Source organism: Hyperolius riggenbachi, chromosome 7, assembly GCF_040937935.1.
Source record: "Hyperolius riggenbachi isolate aHypRig1 chromosome 7, aHypRig1.pri, whole genome shotgun sequence".
Lineage (NCBI taxonomy): Eukaryota > Metazoa > Chordata > Amphibia > Anura > Hyperoliidae > Hyperolius > Hyperolius riggenbachi.
The window spans coordinates 14,919,878-14,943,826 of record NC_090652.1 but is presented as its reverse complement, the minus strand read 5'-3'; the positions used below and the strand labels follow the sequence as shown (position 1 = coordinate 14,943,826).

The 23,949-nt window shown below is 46.3% G+C and overlaps 1 protein-coding gene across 3 annotated transcripts in view; it reads right to left on the bottom strand.

The window, feature by feature from the left end:
• LOC137525395 (uncharacterized) overlaps nt 1-22,102 on the bottom strand; it is a 55,175-nt gene extending 33,073 nt beyond the window's left edge. For all 3 annotated transcript variants that reach the window (XM_068246470.1, XM_068246471.1, XM_068246469.1), the window contains exons 1-3: nt 22,024-22,102; nt 18,546-19,194; nt 6,499-6,575 (exon numbers count right to left, since the gene is read on the bottom strand). In XM_068246470.1, coding sequence (XP_068102571.1) covers nt 6,499-6,575; nt 18,546-19,122 — 654 coding nt within the window. In that variant the 5' untranslated portion in view covers nt 19,123-19,194; nt 22,024-22,102. The remainder of the gene's footprint in view (nt 1-6,498; nt 6,576-18,545; nt 19,195-22,023) is intronic.
• Nucleotides 22,103-23,949: the final 1,847 nt, after the last annotated feature.

Here is a 23,949-nt window from a genome sequence, read left to right as displayed (position 1 = left end):
GATATATGGAGCCACCTATGGCTGGTGATAGATATATGGAGCCACCTATGGCTGGTGATAGATATATGGAGCTGCCTATGGCTGGTGATAGATATATGGAGCCACCTATGGCTGTTGATAGATATAGGGAGCCACCTATGGCTGGTGATCGTTATATGGAGCCACTTCTGGCAGGTGACAGATATTGGGAGCCACCTATGACTGGTGACAGATATATGGAGCCACCTATGGCTGGTGATAGATATAGGGAGCCACCTATTGCTGGTGATAGATATTGGGAGCCACCTATGGCTGGTGATAGATATTGGGAGCCACCTATGGCTGGTGATAGATATATGGAGCCACTTCTGGCAGGTGACAGATATTGGGAGCCACCTATGACTGGTGACAGATATATGGAGCCACCTATGGCTGGTGATAGATATAGGGAGCCACCTATGCCTGGGGATAGATATACGGAGCCACCTATGGCTGGTGATAGATATACGGAGCCGCCTATGGCTGGTGATAAATATAGGAAGCCACCTATGGCTGGTGATAGATATTGGGAGCCACCTATGGCAGGTGACAGATATCGGGAGCCACCTATGGCAGGTGACAGATATCAGGAGCCACCTATGGCTGGTGTCAGATATTGGGAGCCACCTATGGCAGGTGATAGATACATGGAGCCACCTATGGCAGGTGATAGATATATGGAGCCACCTATGGCTGGTGATAGATATTGGGAGCCACCTATGGCTGGTGTCAGATATTGGGAGCCACCTATGGCTGGTGATAGATATTGGGAGCCACCTATGGCTGGTGTCAGATATTGGGAGCCACCTATGGCAGGTGATAGATACATGGAGCCACCTATGGCTGGTGATAGATATATGGAGCCACCTATGGCTGGTGATAGATATAGGAAGCCACCTATGGCTGGTGATAGATATTGGGAGCCACCTATGGCATTTGACAGATATCGGGAGCCACCTATGGCTGGTGTCAGATATTGGGAGCCACCTATGGCTGGTGATAGATATAGGGAGCCACCTATGGCTGGTGATAGATATATGGAGCCACCTATGGCTGGTGATAGATATTGGGAGCCACCTATGGCAGGTGACAGATATTGGGAGCCACCTATGGCAGGTGACAGATATTGGGAGCCACCTATGGCTGGTGATAGAGATTGGGAGCCACCTATGACTGATGACAGATATATGGAGCCACCTATGACTGATGACAGATATATGGAGCCACCTATGGCTGGTGATAGATATAGGAAGCCACCTATGGCTGGTGATAGATATTGGGAGCCACCTATGGCAGGTGACAGATATTGGGAGCCACCTATGGCTGGTGATAGAGATTGGGAGCCACCTATGGCTGGTGTCAGATATTGGGAGCCACCTATGGCTGGTGATAGATATTGGGAGCCACCTATGGCTGGTGATAGATATATGGAGCCACCTATGGCTGGTGATAGATATATGGAGCCACCTATGGCTGGTGATAGATATATGGAGCCACCTATGGCTGGTGATAGATATATGGAGCCACCTATGGCTGGTGATAGATATATGGAGCCACCTATGGCTGGTGATAGATATATGGAGCCACCTATGGCTGGTGATAGATATATGGAGCCACCTATGGCTGGTGATAGATATATGGAGCCACCTATGGCTGGTGATAGATATATGGAGCCACCTATGGCTGGTGATATATATATGGAGCCACCTACGGCTGGTGATGGATATTGGGAGCCACCTATGGCTGGTGATAGATATATGGAGCCACCTATGGCTGGTGATAGATATATGGAGCCACCTATGGCTGGTGATAGATATATGGAGCCACCTATGGCTGGTGATAGATATATGGAGCCACCTATGGCTGGTTATAGATATATGGAGCCACCTATGGCTGGTGATAGATATATGGAGCCACCTATGGCTGGTGATAGATATTGGGAGCCACCTATGGCTGGTGATAGATATATGGAGTCACCTATGGCTGGTGATAGATATATGGAGCCACGTATGGCTGGTGATAGATACAGTATATGGGGCTTGATTCACAAAAGAGTGCCGACTGTTAGCACAGCCGTTTTCGCGCGAATTTTCGCGTGAAACGATAACGTCTTTGCGCGCAAACGCGAATTTTCGCGCGAAAATGATATCGATTTCGAGCGAAAATTCGTGATCGCGCACAATGCGAAAATTCACGCGAAAACGGCCGCGCTAACAGTTAGCACTCTTTTGTGAATCAAGTCCATGGAGTCACCTATGGCTGGTGATAGATATATGGAGCCACCTATGGCCGGTGACAGATATTGGGAGCCACCTATGGCAGGTGACAGATATCGAGAGCCACCTATGCCTGGTGATAGATATCGGGAGCCACCTATGACTGGTGACAGATATTGGGAGCCACCTATGGCAGAGGACAGATATCGGGAGCCACCTATGGCAGTGGACAGATATCGGGAGCCACCTATGACTGGTGACAGATATTGGGAGCCACCTATGGCTGGTGTCAGATATTGAGAGCCACCTATGGCAGAGGACAGATATCGGGAGCCACCTATGGCAGGGGACAGATATTGGGAGCCACCTATGGCAGGTGACAGATATTGGGAGCCACCTATGGCAGGTGATGGATATATGGAGCCACCTATGGCTGGTGACAGATATTGGGAGCCACCTATGGCAGGTGATGGATATATGGAGCCACCTATGGCTGGTGACAGATATTGGGAGCCACCTATGGCTGGTGTCAGATATTGAGAGCCACCTATGGCAGAGGACAGATATCGGGAGCCACCTATGGCAGGGGACAGATATTGGGAGCCACCTATGGCAGGTGACAGATATTGGGAGCCACCTATGGCAGGTGATAGATATATGGAGCCACCTATTGCTGGTGATAGATATTGGAAGCCACCTATGGCTGGTGATAGATATATGGAGCCACCTATGGCCGGTGACAGATATTGGGAGCCACCTATGGCAGAGGACAGATATCGGGAGCCACCTATGGCTGGTGTCAGATATTGAGAGCCACCTATGGCAGAGGACAGATATCGGGAGCCACCTATGGCTGGTGTCAGATATTAAGAGCCACCTATGGCTGGTGACAGATATCGGGAGCCACCTATGGCTGATGACAGATATCGGGAGCCACCTATGGCAGGTGACAGATATCGGGAGCCACCTATGGCAGGTGACAGATATCGGGAGCCACCTATGGCAGGTGACAGATATCGGGAGCCACCTATGGCAGGTGACAGATATCGGGAGCCACCTATGGCGGGTGACAGATATTGGGAGCCACCTATGGCAGGTGATCGATATATGGAGCCACCTATGACTGGTGACAGATATTGGGAGCCACCTATGGCTGGTGATAGATATAGGGAGCCACCTATGACTGGTGACAGATATTGGGAGCCACCTATGGCAGTGGACAGATATCGGGAGCCACCTATGGCAGTGGACAGATATCGGGAGCCACCTATGGCAGGTGACAGATATTGGGAGCCACCTATGACTGGTGACAGATATTGGGAGCCACCTATGACTGGTGACAGATATTGGGAGCCACCTATGGCTGGTGATAGATATCGGGAGCCACCTATGGCAGTGGACAGATATCGGGAGCCACCTATGGCTGGGGTCAGATTTTGAGAGCCACCTATGGCAGAGGACAGATATATGGAGCCACCTATGGCTGGTGACAGATATCGGGAGCCACCTATGGCAGGTGACAGATATCGGGAGCCACCTATGGCAGGTGACAGATATCGGGAGCCACCTATGGCTGGTGTCAGATTTTGAGAGCCACCTATGGCTGGTGACAGATATCGGGAGCCACCTATGGCAGGTGACAGATATCGGGAGCCATCTATGGCAGGTGACAGATATCGGGAGCCACCTATGGCTGGTGACAGATATCGGGAGCCACCTATGGCTGGTGACAGATATCGGGAGCCACCTATGGCAGTGGACAGATATCGGGAGCCACCTATGGCAGAGGACAGATATCGGGAGCCACCTATGGCAGGTGACATATATCGGGAGCCACCTATGGCAGTGGACAGATATCGGGAGCCACCTATGGCTGGTGACCGATATCAGGAGCCACCTATGGCTGGTGACCGATATCGGGAGCCACCTATGGCTGGTGACAGATATCGGGAGCCACCTATGGCTGGTGATAGATATTGGGAGCCACCTATGGCTGGTGACAGATATCGGGAGCCACCGTTGGCTGGTGACAGATATCGGGAGCCACCGTTGGCTGGTGTCAGATATCGGGAGCCACCTATGGCTGGTGACAGATATCGGGAGCCACCTATGGCTGGTGACAGATAAAACAAGGTCTTTTGACAATTTTTGTCACCCTTGTCACGGCTCTCCTACACATACAGTACCTACATACATCACTCTATGTTGCAGAATAATTCTGCATGTCAACTCACTGCCTAAGTGCCCATACAATTCTATGGGTCTGTTTACAGCACTGCATTGTAAGCGCGCTTCTCCATACATATCGCAAAGTACACAGTTTGTGCAATTTGTGCTATGCGACTTACATAATCAACAGTATACAAGACTTTCGCACTGGACTATTTGAACAATGTCTTCCCTGGCAAAAATGGGACCACTATGCAAGGGAGAGGTAACGTTAACGCACACGTTATACCAGCAGTGCGACGCATGCAGTGAAACATACAATACATATGAGTACATAAGAGGGTACATGTGACATACTCTTCGGGCTTGTTCACACTAAGGCCTCTTGCACACTGCAAGTGATTCAGATTCAGATTCCACTTTTTAATCAGTTTTTACATCCGATTCAGATTCCGATTTGCAGTTTGCTCCCTGCACACTGCAAATCGGAATCTGAATCTGATGTAAAAACTGATTAAAAAGCGGAATCTGAATCTGAATCGCATGCAGTGTGCAAGAGGCCTAAGGGCGCTTCTGAATTTTTTTAAGCGCCGGCGATTTTCAAAATCGCCATAAAAGCGCTTGCGCGATGATTCCCTATGAGAGTGTTCACATCTGAGCGGTTCAATTCCGATCTGGTCACCAAGGCGCTGCCTGTAACATTTTTAGGGCGATTTGCCTATAATGGAAGGTATAGGGAAATCGCAAAGCGCTTCTTCAAAAAGTGCTTTGTATAGCGATTTCCCCAGTGCTTTTAAGAATAAATCCATTGTATTTAATATTTTCCAGGTGAAAGAGTTCACTTCCTGACTGATGTTAGGAAATGAAAAAAACGAATCGCTGTGCAAAAGCGCTTTACTAAAAAATCACTAACGCGCAGGTAAGCACTAGGAGGCGCAAAAAAAAAAATCGTAAAACGCTGGCGTCAGCGATTGCGATTCATGATGTGAACGAGGCCTTCCTGTTCATGATTGCCGTTAGCGTAACTCAGTGCATTCATCCCCGGACACGTCTCAATGCACTCCCAACCCACCAAGTGAACAGTACCATTACAAGATAATTGCATCCTACTACTAATACAACAATATACAGTATTGCCTGATGCATCACACAGTGTGAATGTGTCTCTACTATTAACTGTAGTGGTGCAAGCAAGGTAACAGCGGTAAAACAAAAACATCCCTCTGCAACACCTATGGCACCCTTTTAGATGAGGAATATAAAGAAATGCACAAAAACAGTAAAAAAAAAAAGAAATAAAAAAGAAATAGATAGCTTACCTTAATCAGCATGCTTAATTTCCACAGGAATTCTGGGAGACATTTTTGCAGTCAAGTCCCAAGACTCACCAGTACTCCTCAATACTCAATCGTGCTGGCTAGCATACGTGCCTGCTTGCTTCTTTGCTAAAGTTCCTGTGTATTTGCGCAAGTTAGCCAACCAGCCTCTTCTCAGCTGAGCTTTCGCACTAGGCAGATGGACGCAAATGTTTGAATGCATACAAGCGCATTTTCCACATTGAATATTTAAATATGAGCCACGCACGTACAGTACACTGGCGGATGGACGCAAATCTTTTTATGCATACAAGCGCATTTTTCACACTGAATATTTACATATGAACTGCGCAATACACTGGCGGCCAAACCTGAAGGATTTTATGCATTTTTCACATAGATTATTTATATATGACCCTGCGCATGCGCTGCACACTTGCAAGTGGTCGCAAATGTTTTTACGCATTTGACACGAAATGACACGTAAATTTCGTAATTACGATTTACAGACGTAGTGTGTTGTACATAACGTAATCGAAATTACAAAAAATTACCCGAAATTGCGCACAATTGTAATAGAACCATTATGATCACCACTATTTGTCCGATCTGACAAGATTAGCCACATGCTTGTTTCTGGTGTGTGATTCAAGCACTTCTGCAGTCAAATAGATCAGCAAGGCTGCCAGGCAACTGGTATTGTTTAACAGGAAATAAATATGGCACCCTCTCCATTCTTCTCATTACAGCTGTCATTTAAAAAACAAAAATAAACTTACTTTTATAATATAAATTTTTTCTGCCCTGGTGATGCGGCCGGTCCTCTCGGGTCTGGCAGGCATGATGAATTGCAAGTCTGAGGGTGATAAAATTGGCAAATATGATATATACTCCTCTGCATGATACATATACAATAACAATAATTCTCAGATAGGGGTTTAAAAAAAAACAATGATTTTCAAGGTTGAAAAAAGCCACACATTTTATACTTGTACAGAAATCTACAGGTTAACACAGATCAAAGAGTCACCTGCAACTTCACATGCAAAGTCGAAAAAAAGATGGCCCGACACGTGTTTCGCTGTACCACTTCCTCGGAGGCACATAAACAGCATATACACTCTTTTGGAATAACGACATCCCAGTCTGCCATGGACAGGTCGCGGATTTAGTGTCCCATATTTACTAAAAAGAACCGGAGAGCCACCTATTGATAATTTGTGCGACTAAACTAGGAGCCAGCAACAGACCACCACATAGACCATAGCAAAATCATATACTGTTGCTGTCTCATGCACATATAAATTTTATTACTGCCTTAGCTGCTTAATGCTGAATCACAACACATTAAAATGACACAGACATTTAAAATCACTACCTGGCCAGGAGCGCTTGCAATTTTAATAGGGGACCTGACCCATGTAAACATGCAGCGTTATCGCCCAGCCTTAGCCTATGCAGAAAACGCTCTGCACCACATGGGTCAATAAGGTCCACAGCCCACCACCGCTACACCCTGCACACTGTGCACCGCTGAATCAAACTGCACACTCTCTGCACGGAATGTGGATCCTCATAATGATAGCTCAATACGGAAGTCCGCTTGGAGAGATCAAAAATTTCAGATCAATGTATGCAATCTCAAAAAAATTTTTGATCTCTCCAAGCGGACTTCCGTATTGAGCTATCATTATGAGGATCCACATTCCGTGCAGAGAATGTGCAGTTTGATTCAGCGGCGCACAGTGTGCAGGGTGTAGCGGTGGTGGGCTGTGGACCTTATTGACCCATGTGGTGCAGAGCGTTTTCTGCATAGGCTAAGGCTGGGCGATAACGCTGCATGTTTACATGGGTCAGGTCCCCTATTAAAATTGCAAGCGCTCCTGGCCAGGTAGTGATTTTAAATGTCTGTGTCATTTTAATGTGTTGTGATTCAGCATTAAGCAGCTAAGGCAGTAATAAAATTTATATGTGCATGAGACAGCAACAGTATATGATTTTGCTAGGATTTAGTGTCCTCCGTCCCAGGAATAAAAATGTCCTGGGCAACGTCCAAGATTGGATGAAAGATGTCCTGGGCGACAGGCTCTGTGTGGCTGCAAAATTGCCAGCTTCCGTTCTCTGTCTCCTGCCCACCTCCATGTCCACCCACAGATCCACCAGCTCGAAAGTGTGTATAGATACAGCCAGCCATACGTAGCTGCCCCGCCCCCCAGTGTGCGGTCTCTGACTGGGTGCAGCGTGTGATGTCTCTAAGCAGGGTCGGGCACGTTTGGTTTCCGCCATCATTGCCTGTTATTATCCCCTTCACTCTTCCACCCCGTCCAGTGTTCTCCCCAGAATTTTTTTCCAGCCGGGTGGAATGAAAAAGTAGCCGGGTGAGGCATGATGGGGAAGGCAGGACCAGAGCAACACTGCTTAGGAGGAGGAGGAGGTGAGCCGATGACAGCCGGGTGGTCACCAAAATTAGCCGGGTGGAGCACCCACCTAAAAGAGCCTGGGGAGAACACTGTTTTCCCCTGACCCAGGTTGTATGGCGACTAGACATCCTGCTTTACCCGTGACAGTTCAGTAAGCACACTGAGGGGGCCAATGTTGTCAGGAGGCAGAGCAGGGAGCCAAGGAGAGGAACTTCTGTGACCAGAGTTAGGCAGCCAAGACGTCCAGCGGCCAACCCGGGACATCAGCTGGTCTAGATAGGCAGCACCTAGTGTCACCCTCACAACCAGCAGCACCCAGAATCACCCTCTCACCCAGTGTCACCCTCTCACCCTCCCCCCCCCCAGCAGCACCCAGTGTCACCCTCTCTCCCCACCCAGCAGCACCCAGTGTCACCCTCTCACCCTCCCCCCCCAGCAGCACCCAGTGACACCCTACCACCCAGCAGCACTCAGACTTCCGCAATAACACAGACACTCGCAAGTCGTGTGATTTTTCTACTGGGGAATTGTCAACAGGCTTCTTTTTTATCTTTTACTAGCTGATTGCCCGGCATTGCCCGGGTATGTATTTGGCTGGTGTTGGCTCCGCCTACTTTTTCTAACCCTAACACACAATTACTCACTGACCAAGTTTGTGAGCTTTGCGGTTTTTGGTATCAATAATCTGCACTGAAATGAAACAAATCTGATTGAGTGTGTGTGGCTCCACCCCCTTTTCTGAATTTGAACCCCAGTCACCCAATAACCAACTGTACCAGGTTTGAGGCCTGTGCCATTAACAGTTCAAGAATGGTAGCAATTAAATATTCCCCTTGAAAAGCAACAGGTGAAGTTTGATTCACTTTTGTAGGCTCCACCCACTTTTCTGAATATTAATCCCAGTCACCCAATGACCAACTGTGCAAAGTTTAAAAACCCTACCATTAACAGAATGGCTGCAGTGTACATTTTCCCAGTGAAATTTGTATTTGTCTCCACCCACTGATGACCCGGCGTTGCCCGGGTATGTATTTGATTGGTGTTGGCTCCGCCCACTTTCTAACCCTAACACACAAACACTCAATGATCAAGTTTGTGAGCTTTGGAGTCCTTGGCATCAATAATTTGTATATTCCCATAGAAATTAAACAAATCAGATTGGCTGTTTGTGGCTTCACCCCATCTCCAGCATTTGAACCCCAGTCACGCAATGATCAACTGTAGCAGGTTTGAGGCATCTGCTATTAACAGTGTAAAAATGGCAGCAATTTAAATATTCCACTTGAAAATCAACAGGAGAATTTTGATTGGCTATTATAGGCTCCACCACTTCCCTGAATATCTCAGTCACTCAGTGACCATCTGGGAAAAGATTGGGAACCCTGAAATAAACAGTGTAAGAAGGGCTGCAGTTTACACTTTCCCAGTGAAATTTGTTTTTGGCTCCGCCCACTTTTTGTAACCTGGACACAAAGTCACTACTCAATGCCCAAGTTTGTGAGTTTTGGGGTCCTTGGCATCAATAATTTGTATTTTCCCATGAAATGAAACAAATCTGATTCACTGTTTGTGGCTCTGTCCCCTTTTCTGAATTTGAACCTCAGTGACCCAATGACCAACTGTACCAGGTTTGAGGCTTGTGCCATTAACAGTGCAAGAAAGGCAGCAATTTTAATATTCTCCTTAAAAAGCGACATGTGATTTTTGATTGGCATTTTTAGGCTCCACCCACTTTTCTGATTATTAATCCCAGCCACCCAGTAACCAGCTATGCTAAGTTTGAGAACCCTTCCATTAACAGTGAAGAAGGGCTACAGTTTACAATTTCCCAGAAAATTCTGTTTTTAACTCCACCCACTTTTTGTAACCTTGACACACAGTCACTACTAGGGCTGCACGGTTTTTCGGTTTTAAATTGAAACCGCGATTCATTAGAAGACGATCTTCTGATCATCAGTTTTTTGTGAATCGCAATCGAAATCGCAATTACTGAGATAAAAATCGCAATTTCAATTTTTACCTAAAATCGTGCAGCCCTAGTCACTACTCAATGAACAAGTTTGTGAGCTTTTGGGTTCCTGGCATCAAAATTGTGCTAATGGAAGCAGTTTATCCAGCAAAGAAATCTGGCTGTTTTTGGCTCCGCCCCTTTACTGAATTTGAACCCCAAACACTTAACGACTGAATGTAGCAGGTTTGAGGCCTCTAATATTAACAGTGTAAGAATGGCTGCAGTTTCAATATTCCCCTTGAAAATCAATAGGTGAATTTTGATTGGCTCTTGTAGGCTCCACCTACTTTTCCGAATATTAATCCTAGTCACCCAGTGACCAACTGTGTGAAGTTTGAGAACCCTGCCATTAACAGTGTAAGAAAAGCTGCAGTTTACATTTCCCCATGTAAAAAGTTAGTTGTTTTTGGCTCTGCCCACTATTTCTAATTTTGACATACAGTCACTTAATGACCAAGTTTATGAGCTTTGGGGTCTTTGGCATCAATACGTTGCATTTTACCATTGAAATTAAACAAATCTGATTGGCTGTTTTTGGCCCGCTCCCTTCAGAATTAAAATTTCAGTCTCCCAGTGACTGACTGTAGCAGATGTTAGGCCTCTGCCATTAAGAGTGCATGAATGGCAGCAAAGTAAATATTCCCCTTGAAAATCAAAAGGTGAATTTCGATTGGCTGCTGTAGGCTCCACCCACTTTTCTGAATATTAGTCACAGTCACCCAGTGGCCAACTGTGTCATGTTTAAGAACCCTGGCAATAACAGAATGGCTGAAATCAATCTAACAAATCTGATTGGCTGTTTGTGGCTCCACCCCTTTAGTGAATTTGGATCCCAGTCACCCAATGACTGACTTTATAAGGTTTGAGGCCTCTGCCACTAACAGTGTGAGAATGGTAGCAATGTGAATATTCCCCTTGAAAATTAATAGGTACATTTTGATTGGCTGTTGTAGGTTCCACCCACATTTCTGAATATTCATCCCAGTCACCCAGTGGCCAATTGTGTAAAGTTTGGGAACCCTGCAATGTAAAAAATGAAGTTGTTGGCACCGGCCACTTTTTCTAACCTTGACATACAGTCACTCAATTATCAAGTTTATCAGCTTTGGGATCCTTGGTATCAATACTTTGTATATTCCCATTGAAAAATAAACCAATCTGGCTGTTTGTGGCTCCGCCCCCTTCCTGAATTTGGACCCTAGTCACCCAGTGACCAACTGTACCAGGTTTAAGGCATCTGCTTTTACCAGTATAAGAGAATGGTAGCAGATAAAATATTCCCTTTGAAAATCAAAAGGGGAATTTTTATTGGCTGTTGTAGGCTCCACCCACCTTCCAAAATCTTAATCTGTGACCCAATGACCAACTGTGTAAAGTTTGAGAACCCTGCCATTAACGGTGTAAGAATGGCTGCCATTTATATTTTCCCAGTAAAAGTTGTTTTGGCTCCGCCCACTTTTTGTAACCTTGAAACACAGTCACTCAATGACCAAGTTTGTGAGCTGTAAGGTTCTAGGCATCAAAAATGTGTGAATGGAAGCAGTTTATCCACCAAGGAAATCTGATTGGCTGTATGTGGCCCCGCCCCTTTAGTGAACTTTGACCCCAGTCACCCAATGACCGACTGTGGCAAGTTTGAAGCCTCTGCCATTAAAAGTGTAAGAATGGCAGCAGTTTAAATATTCCCCTTGAAAATCAATAGGTGAATTTTGATTGGCTGTTGTAGGCTCCACCCACTTTCTTGAATCTTAATCTCATTCACCCAGTGACCAACTGTGGCAAGTTTGAGAACCCTGCGATTAACAGTCTAAGAATGGCTGCAGTTTACATTTTCCCATTTAAAATGAACGGCTGAAATTTGATTGGCTGTTTTATGCTCCGCCCACTTTTCCTGGATTCGTAACCTCTGTCACCAAGTGACCAACTGTGCCATGTGTGGGGACTGTGGCTCGATTACTGTGAGAATGGCAGCCTTTTACATTTTTTCCATTGACTTGAATGGGTGGAATCTGATTTGCTTTTTGTAGCTCCGCCCAGGTGTGCAGGGGGGCCGTGAGACCCCCAGAACATATCATCCCAGGTAGTAAGGGATCTGTATACCAAGTTTCGTTCAAATCGGTCAAGCCGTTTTCGCGTGATCGCGACACACACACACACACACACACACACACACACACACACACACACACACACACACACAAAACACACACACACACACACACATCCGATTTTATATACCGTATATACTCGCAAGCAAGCCGAATTTTTGACCCCCCAAAAGTGGGCCAAAAGTTGGGGGGTCGGCTTGCTTGCGAGTCATGTTGGCTCCTTCTAATAATCCACCCCCCCCCCGCGGCCGCCGCTGCTATTAGCTTACCCGGCGGCTTCCCATATCCCTCCCTCCGTCTCCTGCACGGGCTTGTAAATAGTTCGCAGCAGCTCGCCCCACGGCGGCTGCTGTGTGATGACGGAGGAAGCTGTAGGCAGAGCCAGAGCGGTTCCCATAGCAACGGCGATACACATCGCCCGTACAGGAAGCCGCTCTGCCTACAGCTTCCTCCATCATCACACAGCAGCCGCCGTGGGGCGAGCTGCTGCAAACTATTTACAAGCCCATGCAGGAGACAGAGGGAGGGATATGTGAAGCCGCCGGGTAAGCTAATATCAGCGGCGGCCCCGGGGGGGGGGGGGGGGGGTGTTGGGTTGGGGGGTTGCACTATCTACCTATACTGAGCACTATACTAGCTATACTGGGCACTATCTACTTATACTGGGGCACTATACTAGCTATGCTGGGGCACTATTCTAGCTATACTGGGGCACTATTCTAGCTATACTGGGCACTATACTAGCTATACTGAACACTATACTAGCTATACTGAGCACTATACTAGCTATACTGAGCACTATACTAGCTATACTGAGCACTATGCTAGCTATACTGGGGCACTATACTAGCTATACTGGGGCACTATACTAGCTATACTGGGGCACTATACTAGCTATACTGGGGCACTTTACTAGCTATACTGTGGCACTTTACTAGCTATACTGGGCACTATACTAGCTATACTGAGCACTACCTACCTATACTGAGCACTATACTAGGGCACTATACTAACTATACTGGGCACTATACTAGCTATACTGAGCACTATACTAGCTATACTGGGCCCTTTACTAGCTATACAGGGCACTATACTAGCTATACTGGGCACTATACTAGCTATACTGAGGCACTACCTACCCATACTGGACACTATACTAGCTATACTGGGACACACTGGAGGGAATCACACGGCCAGCATTTTCTACCCCCGGTGTTAAGCTTGGAGGTGTAATCTCCACAGTCAGCATACAACACATAAGCTGACGTGAAGGAGGTACACACACCAGCACAAGGGATCAGGATATCCCCAGTTTAGTGGAGGAGAGGACTGACTCCAATAGGAGATTGTGGTGCACAGAGCCGGTGCAGATCCGAACAGCCACAAACAACACTTTCGTAATAACGTCTCAGCGCAAAGTAGCGCTGAGCGCATAAACCAGGACTGAGGAGATCAGAACAAGTAGACAGAATGAACGCTTGCTAGCTAGCGGCTACTTAGCGACAGCAAGCGTCCAAAACCAGACAGACTGGAATGAGGCAGCCAATGCGTTGCGGCGATGGCGTGCCTCACAAAGACAGGACAGGATAGTCAGAAAATAGCAGGATTGAGATAGATGAACGTAACACAGATAAATATACAATAAGTATGTTTTCCTAGCGTATTACAATTACAGCTATCAATGAAACTATTTGTAAGGTCTGACTAACATATGTATATATCGGCAATAAACCGATATATGACATAAGCAGGAACGCTGACTAGGACTGGAGTAATACAGGGAACAGGACTCAGAAGGATTCGCTATCTCTTCGCAGAGATGAACGCAATCCACAAACAGCAACAGAACAGGATTCAGAAGGATTCGTTATCTCTTCGCAGAGATGAACGCAATCCACAAACAGGACCAGGAACAGGATAACTAGCTCAGCACGGGTGTTCACGGTACGCGCAAACTACCAAAACGTGCTGGAAAACTGACTAACTGAACACAGGAAATAAACAGTTCGTGTACGTATATATCAGCGACACCGATATATCAACGTAACACGAATACAAGGAAAATAACAAAATGCGCAAGTATGCGTATATATTGGCGATGAACCAATATATGACACAAGACAAGCAAGTAGCAACTTCTAGAACAAGAGCAGAACTAGGAGGACTCGCTGACCCCTTCGCAGGAGTCAGCGCAGTCCACACGGACCAGGAACGAGGTGGGGCACGAGCAGAGTAACAGATAGAATCTGAGACTATGGTAGCCCATGAGACATTGCAGGAAGCAGTTCTTTATACTGAGGTCATCCAATGGGAGCAGACCTGCAGATTCCCACACAAGTGAATGGTAATTAATCACAGGCTGATAGCAGGAAAAGGCAGACAATGATATGCAGCCTGCAGGAAAGGGACTGCCCCTCCACTGCAGCAGACAATGTTTGTTTACACAAGAGCATGTTAAACCGTCATTAATTTCAGAGTGACTGCAGATGGAATCAGCAACTAGTTTAAGTGCAAACCAAACTATGCAAGAAAATGCATGTAATGACATCAGAACTGCTTGGGTTACAATACCACTGCAGCCAGCAGTAAACGCTGCAGACATGATCATAACACCCGGCTTACATGAGGGTCAATCATTTTTTCCTGTTTTTTCAGTTAAAAGTTGGGGGGTCGGCTTATATGCGGGTCGGCTTGCTTGCGAGTATATACGGTATATAGATTGAAATGAAAACTTTTTGGGACAAAGTATTGCTTTCTCTGATTGGTCCAATACTACAGAGTATTTCTGAGTGGGACTTGGAATTCGGAAATACTTGGTAGAATTGGACTAGGGTTGCTCATCACGAGCTCCTGATTACGGGTAACTCGAGCGGTTTTTCCTAATCACGAGGTCAGATTCCAAATTTGTGATTGCCTCTCGATCACGGATTTAGTTCCAAATGCAAGTGTGATCGTGGTCCAAATCCGGCTCGTGATCAGGGATTTAGCCGTGATCACGGGCCGTGATTATTACCTGAAAACCCGCCAACTTTAGCGGTTAACAGCAAAGGGGATCTGGATGGCTAACCTGTACTGCGGCACCTATAGCTGGGTTATCTATACTGGGGCACTTATAGCTAGCTAACCTTTACTGGGGCACTTATAGCTAGCTAACCTTTACTGTGGCACCTATAGCTGGGTTACCTGTACTGCGGCACCTATAGCTGGGTTACCTATACTGGAGCACTTATAGCTAGCTAACCTTTACTGGGGCACCTTTAGCTGGCTAAACTATACTGGAGGCATCTATACTTGGCTACCTATACTGGGGGCACTCATAGGGCTCGATTCACAAAGCGGTGCTAACCCAGTTAGAGACTTTAGGCATGATAACCATTGCACCACGCTGGTGAAAAGCCAGTTTAGGCGTGATAAGTTTAGGCGTGATAAGTTTAGATCACGCACAAAGTCCCGCACGCAAAGCAGCTCCATTAAACTCTATGCGAAGTGCACCAGACTTTGCTAGCGCAAAACTTTTGATCAGCTGTGCACTGCGGTGCTAACCCAGTTGGTGCTTAAACTTATCACACCTAAACTTATCACGCCTAAACTTATCATGCCTAAACTGAGTTTAGGCTTGATAAAGGGCTTTTCACCAGCGTGCTAACTGTTAGCACCGCTTTGTGAATCAGGCCCATACTCACCATCGGAGTGCTGATCCATTGTTGTGTATCAAAAATCGGGAATCAAATCAAAATTGTAATTTTTGACAGGAATCGTGTAATTCAATCTTTTTCTAAAATAATTCAGGCCTACAGCGTAGCATGCCTTCCTTAGTTTAGTTACACCCGCTACTGACGTAGCAATTCACGCTCCTTTAAATGCCGGGTGCTGCTGTGAAGTATCGCGACCGAGATATTTCACTGGCACGGCTGCTACTATGTTAATTAACATAGTTACTATGTTAATTACTATTGCTCTATGCGACCACAATACTTCACTAGCAGCAGGCGGCATTTAAAGGAATGCTTATTTCTATGTAAGCAGTGCGCTTAAAGGACATCCAAGGTGAAAATAAACTGATGAGATAAACAATTGTATTTATCCTCCTGCTCCTAAAAATGACTTTCAAGACATCCCACGGTTTTATTTTCAATTTAAATCTACTTTTTAAATTATTACTGTTTCATTGTCTCTGCTCAATGACACATTCATTGAAGTATGCCAGGGCTACAATCTATGAACTATTAACCCTTTTTTATCTCTTTCCTGTTCTCAGGAGACATTTACAGCCAGGAAAATGTTTTATGGGTATAATTCCTCAACAGTGAGGCAGGGTTCACACTTGTCTTTCAGTTTTCCACACTTTGCAGAAAACTGAAAGACAAGTGTGACCCCTGTCTTACAGCAGCTAATGTAATTTATAGAGAAAACTGACAAATTGCGCAAGATGTCAGTTTTTTTTCTGCATGCGAAATCTGCATTAAAGTGTGACCTTGCTTATTGATTAACATGAGTTCTCAGTTGAAGTCAGTTTTTCTGTGCAGAAAAGGCGTACGAAAGACGGTAAGTGTGACCCCTGCCTGAGGGTTACATTATAGTCAACCCAGGCTTAACCCACACACAAACTATTACTTGCATACCTGATGTTTAACTCTTTCAAGCATAGAAATAAAAAAAGGAACATAGCATAGTTATTTGTGTCCTTGGCACTGTACATACACATGTCTATCTCATTATGGGGTTGATTCACTATAACAAATAGCGTGCCTTATCAGAGTTAACATGCCTTATAAGAGTAGCATAGAAAGCACTACAAACTTATGGCTGCTCACTGGCAATGACGACAGCTCCACTCATCCTGCCCTGAGCCCCCCAGGGTCCAGTCATTTTAACCACCTTAGCGGTGTGGACGAGCTTAGCTCGTCCTTTACCGCCGCGGTGGATTTTTCAGCCCCTGGTCAATTAGGTGAAAAAAAACACCCGCGGCCATAAATCAATTGACCGCCAGGGTGGTTAAAGAGACTCTGAAGCGGAAAAAAATTGCTATATTTACCTTTTAATTTGCTTCAGAAGTCTTATCAGCAGTAAACCGCCGCATCCCCGCCGAAATACAAGGGCTGCAGACCCCCCAAACCCCCCGGCAAACATCCACGACCAACTAGGTCGTGGATTGTGCTGCCCTGAGAGGCAGAGCTATGAGCTGTAGCTCTGCCTCTCCTGCCGTCAATCGCCACCCGGATCTCCGCCTCTCCCTGTGAGGTAAGAGTAAGAGGGGTGGGGAGAGGCGGCGATCCGCCGCGATTGACATCAGAAGAGGCAGAGCTACAGCAGAGAACTCTGCCTCTTAAGGAAGCGCCGGCCAGATTCCCCCCCTCCACCCCCAAGGATTTGGGGGGTCTGCAGCCCTCGTTTTTCGGCGGGGATGCAGCGGTTTACCGCTGATGAGAATACTGAAGCAAATTAAAAAGTATATGTAGCAATTTTTTTCGGTTCAGACTCTCTTTAAAGGACATTTTCCCCGCACTTTGAAAGCCCAATAGGCTGTCTGTCACTTGACAGGAAAATTGACAGGCAGCCTACTGGCCCAATCAAAGTGTGGGGATAATGTCCTTTAAAGTGATTGGACCCATAGGGGCTCAGGGCAGGATAAGTTGAGCTCTCGTCATTGCCAATTAGCAGGCATAAGTTCATAGCGCTTGCTATGCTACTCTGATAAGGCACGTTAACTCTAATAAGGCACGCTAGCTCCGATATGGCATGCTATTTGTTATAGTGAATCCATCCCTATGTCACACGTCACCTCGGTTGTCCATTATCTAAGGAAGGCACGCTATGCTGCACTACCACACGTACCGTGTAGCCCTGGATTTAGGTTACGTGCTGTCATGTAGTTCGTGCTGCTATAGCAGCGCAGCCTTATGAATCAAGGCCAAAGTGTCATCAGTGTTCTCCCCAGGCTCTTTTTGTAGGGCGCTCCACCCGGCTAGTTTTTGTGAGCACCAGGCTGTCATCGGCTTACCGCCTCCTATGCTGTAAGCAGAGTTGCTAACAAAAAAAAAGCACTGGCCCTGAATTTTCTCATCTCGCCCCACCCGGCTACTTTTTCATGCCAACCGGCTGGAAAAAAATTCTGGGGAGCACACTGGTCATATGTTCAGTGTTTGCCCATGAAACGATTTTGTAAAATGTTTACAAAAATGTGAGAAGTGTACTCACTTGTGAGAGATATCATTACAGGCACACTGCGCAGCCACATTACACACATCACACCCACATCTATTGCTTATCTACTATTTATCACTTACCAATGCTCATCCCAGTAATAGTTTCCTCTTCTTCCTCTTCACTAGTCCTCATCATGTTACCCTCTTCCATAGACTGCTGGTCAATCCTCACATAGGTCTCTCCTTCTTCCTTTATCATTGTCCTTATTATGTCACCCTCCTCCATAGACAGCTGATCACTCCTCACATAGGGGTCTCCTTCTTCTTCTTTGATTGTCCCCAACATGTTACCCTCCTCCATAGACTGCTGATCACTCCTCACATAAGTCTCTCCTTCTTCCTCTTTAATTAGCCCCATCATGCCACTCTCCTCCATGAACTGCTGATCACTCCTCACATAGGTCTCTCCTTCTTCCTCTTTAATTAGCCCCATCATGCCACTCTCCTCCATGAACTGCTGATCACTTCTCACATAGGTCTCTCCTTCTTCCTCTTTAATTAGCCCCATCATGCCATCCTCCTCCATAGACTGCTGATCACTCCTCACAAAGGTCTCTCCTCCCTCTTCTTTAATTGTCCCCATAATGCCATCCTCCTCCATAGACTGCTGATCACTCTTGACATTGGTCTCTCCTTCTTCTTTCTTAATTGTCCTCATCACATCACCCTCCTCCACAGACTGCTGATCACTCCTCACGTGTCACTTGTTCTTTGAGCTCAAATCTTAGTTCTAAAAGGATACAAAATGACAGCTTTCAGATATTAGTACCGTACTAATAAACCGAGCACAGAAAAGAACATACATTGCTAGGGGGTGATAATATCCCATAAGCTGTGGTATCTGCACATTCAGCACCACAGTCCTCTCTCCCGGTGTGCCTTGCTCATCATCTGGTGCTTCTCTCCTCCTCTCCATGCACACATTCCTGGGAGGATACAGCAGTGCCGGCAGCGGTAGATGGATGAGGATGTGAAGAGAGAACAGCTGGAGATATAGGAAGATAAGAGCTGAGGCCTGCAGCTACTTAGCTATGAATTATCATTACTTATGGCTCTGGCAGCTGATGAACTGGGCAGATGGGACTGCAGCTCCATATCCTGACCCTACCTGTCCATCACCTACTAACCCCAAACCTTCCAAGAGCCATAGCAACAAATCTCCCAGCTAGGACAGTGCCAATACGTGGTGTACAGCACTCCAAGGATGGGTCCTGGATGGAAGATATATTTCTTCTGTTTTTCGTTTCGGCTCCCTCTAGATAGGCAGTTGGGGAAGGAGTCTGGGTAGTTTGCAACCCAGGGTTGCATGTTCTTTTATTTGTAAGGGCCTGGACTCTGGAATGGAAGAGAAAAGGTTGAGCGGGCCTTCAATTCCACCCCAGGGCTTGTCTGGAGATAACCTTAGTAAAACAGATTTTGGGAGTACAAGAGTAATCGTCGCCAGGAAATTTGGGCGCAGAATACAGCTGAAATATGGCTTATCCTGCTGCTGCACAAGTCCCAGCGGCGTTAATGACTATTCCCCCTCCAGGTCCACATGGATAGTGGGCAATTATGTAATTCGGCTTCCAGTTATTGCTGGCTGCCGAATTACAGTGTCTTAAAAGTAACTACAGCTCCGTCTTCTGACAGTGCCGAAGTTACTCACTGTGCGCCTCTATAGCCATAATTCTTATTACGTTTATTGGGGCGCCAGCTACACCCAAATCTCCTGCGCTGGATTCCTAGTGTTCAGATTCTGGTGCATCAAGGGTTAACCTGTTGCAGGAAGAAATATTTGCAAGGCGCTCTGGGAAAGGAGTGAGTGATTTATGAGAAAGTGAATTGCTGATGAGCTGAGCTGGCTGCTGTGTGTGTGTGTGTGGATCAGAGCTCCTGGCTGGATTTCCCAGTGCTATAAAGAAGGTAACACTCTTGGTAAAAGGGAAGAGAAAAACTGAGGTGTGTTAGTAAATGGACTGTTTTTCTTCTCTTGCAAAGACTTTAAAGTTTGGGCTGCTGTAGAGAAATTTCCTTTCATTGTATATTGAATTGCTAAGTGAATTGCATAGTCTTGTTTTGCTGAGCGAAGCTGCATTTTTGTTATCTGTTCCACTTCTGGTGGATGTCGGCCTTACGTAGCAAATAAACAAAGCTATTGTTTTGAACTTTAAGGCCTCCTAAACTGTGTTAACTTGATCCTATATCACCTGAATATTACACAGGACAGAAGCAGCAGAGGCTTCCCAACCATTGTCCAGCTGCAGCCTCCATCTTCTCTACCTGTCCTACCAGCCATGCCCCTTGTTACCTGGCTCCACCCATCAGTCATCATCTTTATGCAGATTCCAACCTTTACCTCATCCACTGTGGGACTACCCTACACCAGTGGCTCCTGATGGCAGATTGGCTTCTTCTCATCAGAGATGCAATGGATACGGTCATATGGTGCACTTGTCTCATCTGCTGAAAATGGACACAATGCACACATCCTGCTCCTTCAGGACCTCCCTCCCTGAGACCTCCACTGATCCACAACAACTCGATTGTACAGCTTTGTATTTATGACTGTTGCTATGAACAGCTGCTGTGAAAAGCTATCAGGGAAAGTTTCCCCCTTCACAGGGAAGAGATACCAGCCTGCCTTCCATAACAGCTGGGATAAACATGGAACACCTCTGACAGCACAAGAAGTGAGGGAAATCCAGAGATAAGGTAACACAGAGAGTGTGCATACGTGTGAGGCACCAGCTGGAGGTGGGAGCTGCTCCACGAGGATCTTATGGGCTCAGTATTCCATGGCCAATCACAGCTCCGCACTATTTACAGATTATATTAATCTCTAGGTTTGCAAGTGCAGCATAGCCTGCCCCAGTTAACTTATGCTCCCTCCTTCCATATGCCAGCCGCTTCACTGATCCTGCCTTGAGCTATGTCAGGTCCAGTGGCTTTATAGGACGTGATCCCCGCACTTTGATTGGCTCAATAGGCTGCCTGTCAAGATGTGCCCCCAGTATTAGGCAACAGGGGACAGTAATAGAGGGCGCCACAGAGAGGAGAGGCAACAGAGACTCTGGTGCCAAGATGTTCCCCCAGGACAGAACTCCTACAACACTCTACTCATAACTCTGAAAGGGTCAGGCGAGGGGTTCCCCACAGGCACACCCAGTAGGGCTGTACTCCTAGAGACTGGTGCGGGGTTGAAAAGGTTAATGCTGCTGATGGGCATTATGGAGTTAATGTATGACCTGCATGACTTTGCACATGCTCAGTAGCATTTGTATGCTATTTTGTCAGGTATGCTAAAATGTTGGAACACCCCCTGAGCCTCTGCCCTGCCGACTACTCAATATTACTAATACACCAGGAGGAAGCTACAAACTGGAGGGGGGGGGGGGGGAGAAATGATTGGGGAGATCCAGCTACACTTCAGGGTAATAGGATAATGCTGGAGAGGGGCATGGCTATGTTGAATATATATCTTCTTTTGTGACAGGTGTACTATGTCCTCCTCTGTAACAAAGCATGCCCACCCCAAACCTCTGCTCTGCTCCATATATAACAAGATTCACACAATTACCTCTTCCAGCCGCCTATTCTCTCACCTCCTGCAACTTCTCTTCCTGCTGTTACATCACTTCCTTTTGTTACATCACTTCCTGCCTGTGTATCATCACTTCCTACCGATGTTACATCACTTGGGTTCAGTTTCTCCTTTCTGTGCGTTTCCACGTGGGAGAGGTGAGATCGCCATCTTGAGGTAAACAGGCTAACTGCAGCCTCTGTTTGTGGAAGTACCTGGGGTCAGCTATCTATTACAATTTTTTTTTGTAAACAATCATTCAAGAAAAATGTATTGCATTTAAAAATATAAAATGGTATGGTGTATGGCCACCTTAAAAAAAACCTGAACTGAGTAAAATTATTTAAAATAAACACATGATGTACCTGCAAATGAATATTACATTCTTACCTCGCTGTCAGTTCCTCAGAAGCTCACCATTTTTTTCAAACAACTATCCATTTCAGTTCTGACAAGATTTTGTCAGAATGGAAATATATCAGTTGCTGTCAGTTATAGCTGAAAGAACAACTGGTGTGCAAGGTAATGTCAGTGTTTCCCTATGGCTCAAGTGGGGGATGTAACAGTTTAACACTGTGCTGACCAGGAAGCTGTTATGGGGTAATGGCCATTTTTAAAGTGAAAGACAAAGAATTCCATCTTTTACAGTAGACAAACAGGATGCGGGAGAGGAGAAAGGGATTGAGGAGTAGACTAGATGGGAGGTAAGTATGATATGTGCAGGGTTGGACTGGGCCACAGTAGTAAAGTTTTTTTCCCTCGGCCCTGTCCATTATACATCATGACCATGCTCACCTTCCAGTGCATGGTCACGCCCTTTTTTCACCGCAATCATGGGATGTGTGGACCCCAGGTTGAAATTTATCTGGCGGGCCCCCAGTGTCCCAGTCCGACCCTGGATATGTGTACGTTTATTTTGACTTTTAATTTTCAGTTAAAGGGAACCTTAACTGCTGCGGAAAAATAAATTCACTTACCTGGGGGCTTTCCCAAGCCTCCTGCAGCCGTCCTGTGCCCGCGCCGGTCCTTCGGTGCCCTCCGGTCTCCCTCCGCCGCTGAGTTTCGATTTCGGACGACTGCCAGTCGTCCTGGGGCCTCTTCCGCATTCCTTGTCGTAAACTGCAGTAAAGCGCGTCCGCATGACGCCAAACGCGTCATCGCATGACGTCAAACGCGTCATGCGGACGCGCTTTACTGCAGTTTACGACCAGGAATGCGGAAGAGGCCCCAGGACGACTGGCAGTCATCCGAAATCGAAACTTAGCGGCGGAGGGAGACCGGAGGGCACCGAAGGACCGGCGCGGGCACAGGACGGCTGCAGGAGGCTTGGGAAAGCCCCCAGGTAAGTGAATTTATTTTTCCGCAGCAGTTAAGGTTCCCTTTAAGGTTTGCTTTAAGGCAGGGAAAACTTATTTGAACTGTGTGCATTTTGCCACAAATGGCAAAATGGACACTGCTGCTCTGGTCGTTGTAGTCAATGACCAGCTTAAGAATCGCATGTCATTTGCATTTTTCTCGTTATTTTATATCAGCTTACTGCTTCTTCCCGCACATTGTGCACATTCCCTATTTTAATGTATTTTGCTGCATCCAAAAATTTGCTTACAAATGTGGAAAATGTGATTGCAGAGGACAGCAAGTGACAGCAAGTGAAGACAATGAAGACAATGAAGTGTGTTCATTGCCTGAGTCTGTAGCAGGGTGTAAACTAGTGTGGTGTTTTGTAACCGATGCAATCTTTTGACACACTTTTTATGATTGAATTGTACAGAAGACTGCGCAGTGTGTGAAAATCATGTGAAACTATTCTTTGATCAATTGGAACAGAAAATGTAATCGATCAGAAAGTTGGATTTTATGACCGTATCTCAAGAGAGAAAATGCCCTGACCCGTTTGTGGGAATTATTATTATTATTGATTTA